We start from the raw sequence: 9,773 nt of genomic DNA on the forward strand, positions 1-9,773 counted from the left end.
CTCTCTTTGCATGAGGTTATTTTGTTGTTTATCGAACAAAAATTTCCAATACAATATTCTAAATATAAAGAAATTAAAAAAAGGTTATGGTTTACATAAATTTTATAGCAAAAATAAATAATGGAGCACATTCATATTTTCATGGCATATCATCTCTAATTTTTGTTATTGCACTTTCAAAGCATAATATATGGTATGTTCTGAACAATTAAAATCATGTACATACCTTGATGCTATGGTTGGAAGGGTACACCAAATAGTATTTATAAACTGTAACGTACATACTTAAAGTTGCAATGTTAAAGTCTTAAAAATTTGATAGTGGTATGTAGACATTGTAGGTGGATAATGAAATTAAAATGAATATATACATGTTACTAGACTTATAGCATTAAGAAATTGACAAGCTTGGTGAAAGAAGATGATGAAATTGCTATGGGTGGAATTAAAGGAGTTTTTTTTTAATATTGACTCAAGCAAGGTAGCTCTATTAGTATGGTTGTAGGTGGAATTAAATAAAATTAAATATATATTAGAGAATGAAAGTACAACTTCTTTGGATGGAGCCATGTACATTAATGAAAAATTTAAAACTTTGTAGTGATTTCTTATTAATGCACTTTAAAATCATAAAGAGGCTCAAGGATGTAAAAATGTTCATGCTTGTTTGCCTTTGTGCTCTTAGCATAAAAGAAGGTGTTACCCTTACTTTCTTAGTAGGTAATTGTAGTGTATTGAGATTCAAGGTAATGATAGAAGTTGATCTAGACTTGAGAGCAAAAAAGTTGGTGAAGTGAAATGATGCCAAGTAGATGGAAGGTGAAGAGGGAAAGGAGTCTTGCTGACAAAATTGAGAAAGAGAAAGTGTGCATGAAAAAGGAGAGAACGCCGCAAAAATAAAGTAAGTCATATATAATATTCACTTTATATATTGTGGGAATTATTTAAAATGAGGTGGTGAAGAGCTTAATTACGTATGCCCAAAGTTGAGGGGGACATCTTTGAATTATATGCCTAATTAATAGTAAAAACTAGATTTAAAAGCATAGAACCAAAATTGAGGGGCATATCTTTGAGTTATATGCTTAATTAATAGTAAAAACTAGATATAAAAGCATAGAACCAAAATAGAGGAATTGAATTTGAGGGGAACAATAATAAGAGGAAATGAGAACCAAAATATGAAACATATATTGAGGTTGAATACACAACATTTCCACATATGGGAAAAATGGACGAAGTGGAAGAGTGAATAAACTATACCTTGTCTCCTTAATGTTCGCTATGCCAAGCAGAGCAACGATTGAACTTGCAAGTAATGGGCCCTCATAGATGGGCGAGCATTGTTCCATATGCGACACGAGCTACATGTATATTGTGGACTTCATATGGTTCATAAAAAATGATTCTAAATTTTGGACAATGGAAGGAAAAGAAGTATGAACTAAAAACTCAACATAAGTTGAAAGGTGGATAGTAAGCTTTAAGGGTGTTTACACACTTGGGTGGAAGCCTACGAAAAAGTTTTGCCCAACCAATCAGATCACCACAATCACCCGCCCGTCTGACATTTCTTTACGGATTGCGACCACGCCCATGCACCCTCAGCGCTGATGTGTTTGCTGCATGAAGCCCAACAACCACCGTTCCAGTTCCGGGAGAAATAGCCTGCCCACAGCTCTCAGTTTTGGTAGGATGCCTTTTCCATGGGCATGCACGTGGTCTGTAAAGGGTATGGTCACCCAGCAATTGTTTATCAAAAAGGTGCTGGCCCACATCTCTCAACCTGTTTCGTGGGTAAGCTCTCAACCTTTTTCGTGGGTAGGCTTGGAGTCTGTAAACACCTTAGTAAGATGGCATGGGGTTATTTGGGTTTTTTTTTTTATAAAGCTATGATAAAGGGAGGTTATGGTGGGCGGGTGGTCAAATGTGGGATGGCCAAAGTGGGCCAAGGAGGGGGGTATGAGGCTATTGTCGTGGGTTTGTGCGTGTTGCAAGTGAGGGGCTACTTTCATTCATCAACTTCTTTGCAATTTCAATCAAAATGGAAGGTTTTCTATCAAATCAAATGATTCATAAAGCATGTGTGTGTTGTGTGTGTGTGTATATGTATGTATAGCAAGCAAACAGCAAAGAGGAGGAGCTCTCTCTCTCTCTCTCTCTCTCTCTCTCTCTCTCTCCCCCCCCCCTCTCTCTCTTTTCATGTTTAGAGCTATGTTTAATAGCTCACATTTGAGCTACATTTGGCTTAATCTGTCTTTCACCCCTAAGCCATAGCAAGCAATCAGCAGACGACAGCCTTCGATTTTGCTTCTTTGTAGTGCTGCGCTATGTAATTAGGCTCAGTTTAGCTTAACTTGGGCTTAATCTGTAAGCTATAGCAAGCAATTAGCAGACAACAGCGTCGCTCGATTTTGCTCATGTATAGTGCGCTATGTAATTAGGCTCAGATTAGCTTAACTTGGGCTTTCATCCCTAAGCTACAGCAAGCAATTAGCACACGACAGCGTAGCTCGATTTTGCTTCTGTGTAGCGCGCTATGTAATCAGCTTCACTGGGGTTTAATCTAAGATTAATTTGGCTACCTGGGCTTTAATCTTGGATTAATTTGGCAATGGCTTCACAAGCGACTTGCCGAATCTGCGATGATGAGATTGGTTTTTCTTCTAATGGCCAACCTTTCATTGCTTGCCGCCATTGCTACTTCCCGGTTTGCAAAGCTTGCTTTGATTACGAGAGCAAAGATGGCACCGGAGCTTGCCCTAATTGCAAGAACAAATACGAGCCCAACGCAGGTTAAGCACCACAATTAATGTCTTTAGATTTCGCACCATTAACTGAACAATATAATATAGTAATTAGCTTAGTGTCATGATTTAATTCTTCTTTGTGATATCCATTACTAATATTAATTGATGGCGTTGTTAGGCTTGTATATAGGGGTTTGATCGGACACTCTGCAAGTAGAAATGATGCATTATTAGACTCATAAAATAGTAGATTTATTGATCAATGGGCACATTCCTAGTGCAATTAATACATTATTAGCCTAATCAATCTAGCATAATGGAAATTGATAGATCCATGGGCACTCTAAAAGTGAAATAAACACATCATTAGTCAAATATCAATTAATCAATGGCCGCTCTAACAATGAAACTATTACATCATTAGTCCAATAGTGGTTAAACAATGTGCAATTTCATGATGAGATTACTGCATTGGGAAAACCACTGCAGCGCCATTAGTGAAATTAGGATTTTTTTAATTAATTTTTTTGCTAATGCAGGTAGCCATGGATATCATGATGAAGAGGAATTGGAAGACCTTGATAATGATTATGGTGTGGAATTGAGTGATGAGAAGAAACAGCAGATTGCAGATGCCATGCTGCATGGGCAGATGAGCTATGGCCGTGGCGAAGATCATGACATGCCAAGAATGGTCCAAACTATTGAGCCCCAGGTAACGTTAATCAATCAATTTATTGATGATCATAATCACATAGTATTGTGCTTAATCTTAATCACAGAGATATCATTTCCTCACTTTTACCCTTGCCTCCACCAATTTGTGATTGGTTCCTAAGGGCCTCTCATAAGCTTAAATACCTTCTTGTAACCTTAATAAGCTTCATTGGGTTAGTCTTAAATCTGTCTTGCAAGGTCTCAGTCTCATTGCCTTAATGGACATCTAATCTACTTTTGCAAAGAGATCAATCTGCCTACTTGATGCTAATTAAATCAAGATGCAGGATCCTAGTGACACTCTTCCCATAAGCTCAAAGAACACCAAAAGGATTCATCCATTCCCCTACTCAAGCCAAGACAATTCTGCAGGTAATCTACTTTGGTATGAGGTTTCAAACATCTATCATAATCTTTCAAAAACCCATCAACCAGAACCATTATACTAATCCTTGTGATTATCTACAATGTTAATTATAAACTTAATAAGATCTACCTTTAGCTTAATCTCACCCTATGTTTACCCCAACATCAATTCTATTCTTCAGTTAGATCAACCTAGCTTGCTTTCACCCTTGGAAGATCTCTTAAGCCTCATCAGGAATTGTCTAGTATTACATAAAGGGCCCCAACAACACAATTTTTGTATTTATTGCAGAAAATGCATCCGAAGATGCATGGAAAGAGAGGGTGGAAAATTGGAAAATAAAGCAAGAAACACTGCACGGTGCAATGCCTCAAGGTGGTCATCCAAGTGGTGGAAGAAAAACCAGTGAGATCGATGACAATGGAGGCGAGGGTGATGAAGTGCCCCTGTATGTATAAGCTTCCCTCATCTTATACTCTCATATATACCCTCATAAGCAAATTGTTTTTTGCTAATTTTTATGCCATTGTTGATTTTTCCCCTTCAAAAAGCATTGAGGTTGACCTCTTTTCATAATGTGTATATGGATGCTGGTTGGTCCAGTGCATGGTCCACACTCATTCTGCTATGTATTTTATGTGTGCCAGGATGGATGAGGCGAGGCAACCCCTCTCTAGAAAAGTCAGCCTTCCTTCCAGCAGGATCAATCCTTACAGAATGGTTATCATTTTCCGTCTCGTGATCTTGGGGTTCTTCTTTCGATATCGCCTATTGAATCCTGTCTCACATGCCTATGGCCTATGGTTGACCTCTATCATTTGTGAGATTTGGTTTGCTCTCTCATGGATACTTGATCAGTTCCCTAAATGGTTCCCCATCAACAGGGAGACTTACCTAGATAGGCTTTCATTAAGGTAAAGATCAAGTTAACTGCAAGGCTCTCTAGATTGTTGTAAGATAATGCTTTTAATCTTGATTTGGAAAAGTCTGGGAAGCTTTACTTCTAAGAAAACACCCCCAAGGGTAAATTATCCAACAATCAATGCATTTGCTGTAGTGTTTGTCCACATAAGAACACATATGAATGGTTATGAATTGCAGATATGAGCAAGAAGGAGAGCCATCTCAATTGGCAGCAGTGGATATCTTTGTGAGTACAGTGGATCCAATGAAAGAGCCCCCACTTGTCACAGCCAACACTGTGCTCTCAATCCTCTCTGCGGATTACCCCGTGGACAAGGTTTCATGCTATGTATCAGATGATGGCTCTGCAATGCTGACATTCGAGACTATGTCTGAAACATCAGAGTTTGCTCGAAAATGGGTCCCCTTCTGCAAGAACTACAACATAGAACCAAGAGCACCAGAGGTTTACTTTACTCAAAAGATTGACTATCTGAAAGACAAGGTCCAACCCAACTTTGTGAAGGAAAGGAGAGCAATGAAGGTACTCTCTTTATTGATCGTAAATTTTGGATGGCCTTATGCATGCAGTTGAGGTGTTGTTTATGTTGTCATCATGTAAGATTTCTTGTGATGATTTTTGAATTATAGAGGGAGTATGAAGAGTTCAAAGTCCGTGTGAATGCTTTGGTGGCGAAAGCTCAGAAGGTTCCAGAGGAAGGATGGACAATGAAAGATGGAACACCATGGCCTGGTAATAACACAAAAGACCATCCTGGTATGATTCAGGTGAGTCATCAATGTTTTAGGTTTCCAGCATCAAACTGACCAGAATGCATCACAAAACTAGACAAGAGATCAAAGGCCGGCATGCATTACACATTCTCATGTAATAGCCATGCACATTCATGTTACTCGTCCATGCAGGTATTTCTGGGTCACAGTGGAGGCCTTGACTCAGAAGGCAATGAACTACCCCGTCTTGTGTACGTCTCAAGAGAAAAGAGGCCAGGGTTCAACCATCACAAGAAAGCTGGTGCCATGAATGCTCTGGTAATGACTCTCCACCTGGGCTTTTCAGCCTCGTACAATGCCTTCATCATGCATAATTTCATGCTTTGTACAACCATAACACAGTTAGATTTTTGCTGATATATGTGCATGCAGGTCCGAGTGTCTGCTGTCCTAACCAATGCACCCTTTTTTCTCAACTTGGATTGTGATCATTACATCAACAATAGCAAGGCCTTAAGGGAAGCCATGTGCTTCTTGATGGATCCTATAGTGGGGCGCAAAGTGTGTTATGTGCAATTCCCCCAAAGGTTCGATGGTATTGATATGCATGATCGATACGCCAACCGCAACACTGTGTTCTTTGACGTAAGTTGCACATATGGCAACCTTGGATGGCCACACTTAAAGCTAATCTAAATCAGCTCCTGCTAAGCTTTCCATGGAATTATGGCTTTATGCTAATAAAGCAAATAAAGATGTGGTATATTTTTTATACAGATCAACATGAAGGGTCTTGATGGAATCCAAGGTCCAGTCTATGTGGGCACAGGTTGTGTCTTTAGAAGGCAAGCTTTGTATGGATATGAGCCTCCTCTCAAGCCAAAGAAGAAGAGCATGGCATGTGATTGCTTGCCTGGTTTCCTTTGCGGTCCTCCTCGCCCCAAGAAGCCTAAGACAAAAAAGCCCAAAAAGGGGGACAAGAAGAAACCTCTTGCCAAAACAAGCTCCAATCTTTCAACCTCTAATCTAGAGGACATTGAAGAAGGCGTGGAAGGTTAGCATTTTGAACACATTGCATGTGTTTAGATGGGAAAAGGGTGGCTAAACAAATGTTTAATATCTTCTGTTGTTGTTTGCTTGTTTTTTCTACTAGGTTATGATGATGACAAGGCCCTTCTGATGTCGAAGAAGAACTTTGAGAAGAGGTTTGGACAGTCCTCAGTGTTCTTGGGATCTATTCTGCTCGAAGAGGGAGGAGTTCCCCATTCAGCCAGTCCTGCCGAGCTCTTGAAAGAAGCTATCCATGTCATCAGCTGTGGATATGAAGATAAAACAGAATGGGGACAGGAGGTAAGGGTTATGCTTTTTTATTTTTTTGCAGAGGAGGTAAGAATTATGCTACCTTAGATAACTGCATATGCAAAGATGTATGTGCACATATAAACATGCATCCATACATACATGTCACATACACAACATACATGCAAGCATACATGATGTATGTCGATGGACTAATAGGCATATCAAACTGTGTATAAAAGTATGTAAATGCCACATACAACCACATACACATGAAGGTTCATTTTGCATAAACACATGCATCACAATAGATAAACACATGCACGCACGTATTTATCATCTTTACAACATAATGTAAGAGACTTTTCTTCTGACTACACCTTACATACATGCATGCATGCATACAAACATACATATACATATGTTTCTTTACTCGTTCATAACATAATGTAAGAAAGAGTTTTCATGTGACTGTGTACCTGACCTCTATGTTTGATGCATCCTTCAGATTGGGTGGATCTATGGTTCAGTCACAGAAGATATTCTGACTGGATTCAAGATGCATGCCCGTGGCTGGAGATCTATCTACTGCATGCCGCCTCGCGCCGCCTTCAAAGGAACTGCACCTATCAATCTTTCCGATCGTTTGAACCAGGTGCTGAGGTGGGCTTTGGGGTCAGTCGAAATCTTCCTCAGCAGGCATTGCCCACTATGGTATGGCTATGGTGGCCGCCTCAAACTTCTGGAGAGGTTCGCCTATATCAACACCATCGTCTACCCATTCACGGCCATACCTCTCTTGGTCTACTGCACCCTACCTGCCATATGCTTGCTGACAGGAAAATTTATCATTCCAACGGTGAGATTTCATAGTTTAGTAGCTGGTTTTTGTACCGTTACAGCATTTTGTTGGACTCTCAGAAAATCACATTGCAACTAACAACATCCAAAATGCATGCCACCATCCAAAATTAGATAGAAGCCACTTTCTTCAATATCTTGGAGATGGGCTAATGACCACATATGATGATCAATCTCTGCAGATCAGCAACTTTGCAACTCTGTGGTTCATCTCTCTCTTCATCTCCATCTTTGCTACCGGCATTCTTGAGATGCGGTGGAGCGGAGTCGGCATAGAAGAGTGGTGGAGGAATGAGCAATTCTGGGTGATAGGAGGGGTCTCAGCCCACCTATTTGCTGTTATTCAAGGCTTCTTGAAGGTGCTGGCAGGCATAGACACAAACTTCACAGTCACAGCCAAAGGCAGCGAAGAAGGGAACGAGTTTGGGGAGCTCTACCTATTCAAGTGGACATCTCTCTTGATCCCACCCACAACTCTGCTTGTGATCAACCTAGTAGGGGTTGTGGCAGGAATCTCTGATGCACTGAACAATGGGTATTCATCATGGGGGCCATTGTTTGGAAAGCTTTTTTTTGCATTTTGGGTCATAGTACACTTGTACCCATTCCTCAAAGGGCTGATGGGCAGGCAGAACAGGACACCCACCATAGTCATTGTATGGTCTGTGCTTCTTGCCTCCATCTTTTCCTTGTTGTGGGTGAAGATAGACCCTTTCCTGGTGAGGGTTACCGGGCCAAACACTGTACTGTGTGGCGTAAACTGCTAAGTTCAAAAGCTCAAGAGGGGGTGCAGGCTCTCTCTCTCTCTCTCTCTCTCTGCTGGCATCAACCACAACCCATCATGTTAAAAGCTCGGAAGAAGGTGCAATTTTTGCCATGGGAGAGCATCCTTGGTTTAGATTAAATTTCATTTTGTGAGTTTTGTATTTTGGCTTATAAGGCTTAATTTTGGCTTATAAGGCTTAATTTCTCTCTCTCTCTCTCTCTCTCTCCACACACACACACACACACACACACTATTTTACTCAATGCACCTCTCTCTCTCTCTCTCTCTCTCTCTCTACACACACACACACTACTTTCACATTACATTAGTCTCACATTCTTGAGTAATTTTAAATCAAAACATATTTATTATTATAATGTCAAAAATACTCTTATTGATTTACATTTAATAATTTATTGAAATGATTAAATTATATTATTTTCCTTTTGTAATTTATATTTTAATGTATAAACAAAATAAAAATATATGTTATTTTAGTATGAAACTCTAAAAGTGAGATAAAACAAAGGATAATTGCATGCAAGCTTGATTTTTGAAGGGTGTCATGGGCCTCTCTCTTTTTTTTTGGCTATTTTGGACGTGAAAAACTTGTAAATATATTTCTCAACTATCAAAAATTACATGTAAACGATGAAAAACTAGCAAGTCACATCCCTTTCCCGTCAAATTTGACAAACAAGGGTGCCCATCAAAGGCAACCCTAATTGCATGAGCATAATGTAAAGTGTAGACTTCTAACTCCCTTGCTAATCTTAAGTGTTTATATATTTACTACTTAAAATTGAAATTTGTACATGATTGTTACTTATTGTTGCTACAATATCTCGAACGCTAATGCTTCTAGCTCATAAGAGAGACTTAACTAGACATTTGATACAAGGCAATGTTACCCTTTTTGCAGTAGCACACGTTTTATATCACGATTGCGCATTGACAAATCACATAGGCCAATAGTTCATGGTGGAATAGAAAGATTTGCAAGGCACGAGACACAATGTGCACACATGGTTTCATTTCATAAAAGATACTTAGCTAGACATTTGCATTTTCCTCTTGATTTTCTCCTAAATCATCTCCCATTTTCTTTCCATTAAATTCTCCACCTTTTCCTTGATTATCTCCACCTTCAACAAGAAGCATGGATCTTGTTGTCTTTTTACAACTAATCCTTTTAACTCTTGACCACAAAAAATATTTTAAAGATGGTGGTCTTCTCAAGTCACTTTGATAATGAAGATTATGTCCTTTGCCAACTCTTACATTAAACACTAAATGGGTATCATTCACATGGTAATAAATAAAAGTACTAGGTTCACATATTGTTTAGTCTTATTGAAAGGGTCATTAGGGGACT

General features: G+C 39.3%; 1 protein-coding gene across 1 annotated transcript; it reads left to right on the forward strand.

Annotated features, from left to right (window-relative positions):
- Positions 1 to 2,175: 2,175 nt before the first annotated feature.
- On the forward strand, positions 2,176 to 8,598 carry LOC147637580 (putative cellulose synthase A catalytic subunit 8 [UDP-forming]). The gene is made up of 13 exons (XM_086799387.1): positions 2,176 to 2,795; positions 3,290 to 3,465; positions 3,755 to 3,839; positions 4,126 to 4,282; positions 4,482 to 4,748; positions 4,936 to 5,281; positions 5,389 to 5,526; positions 5,665 to 5,790; positions 5,905 to 6,117; positions 6,250 to 6,526; positions 6,626 to 6,822; positions 7,280 to 7,630; positions 7,815 to 8,598. The coding sequence occupies exons 1-13, from the start codon at positions 2,615 to 2,617 to the stop codon at positions 8,397 to 8,399; spliced, it is 3,099 nt and encodes a 1,032-aa protein (XP_086655513.1). The 5' UTR covers positions 2,176 to 2,614; the 3' UTR covers positions 8,400 to 8,598.
- Positions 8,599 to 9,773: the final 1,175 nt, after the last annotated feature.

This window comes from Cibotium barometz, chromosome 6, assembly GCF_041138505.1.
Source record: "Cibotium barometz isolate CiBa-2024 chromosome 6, ASM4113850v1, whole genome shotgun sequence".
NCBI lineage: Eukaryota > Viridiplantae > Streptophyta > Polypodiopsida > Cyatheales > Cibotiaceae > Cibotium > Cibotium barometz.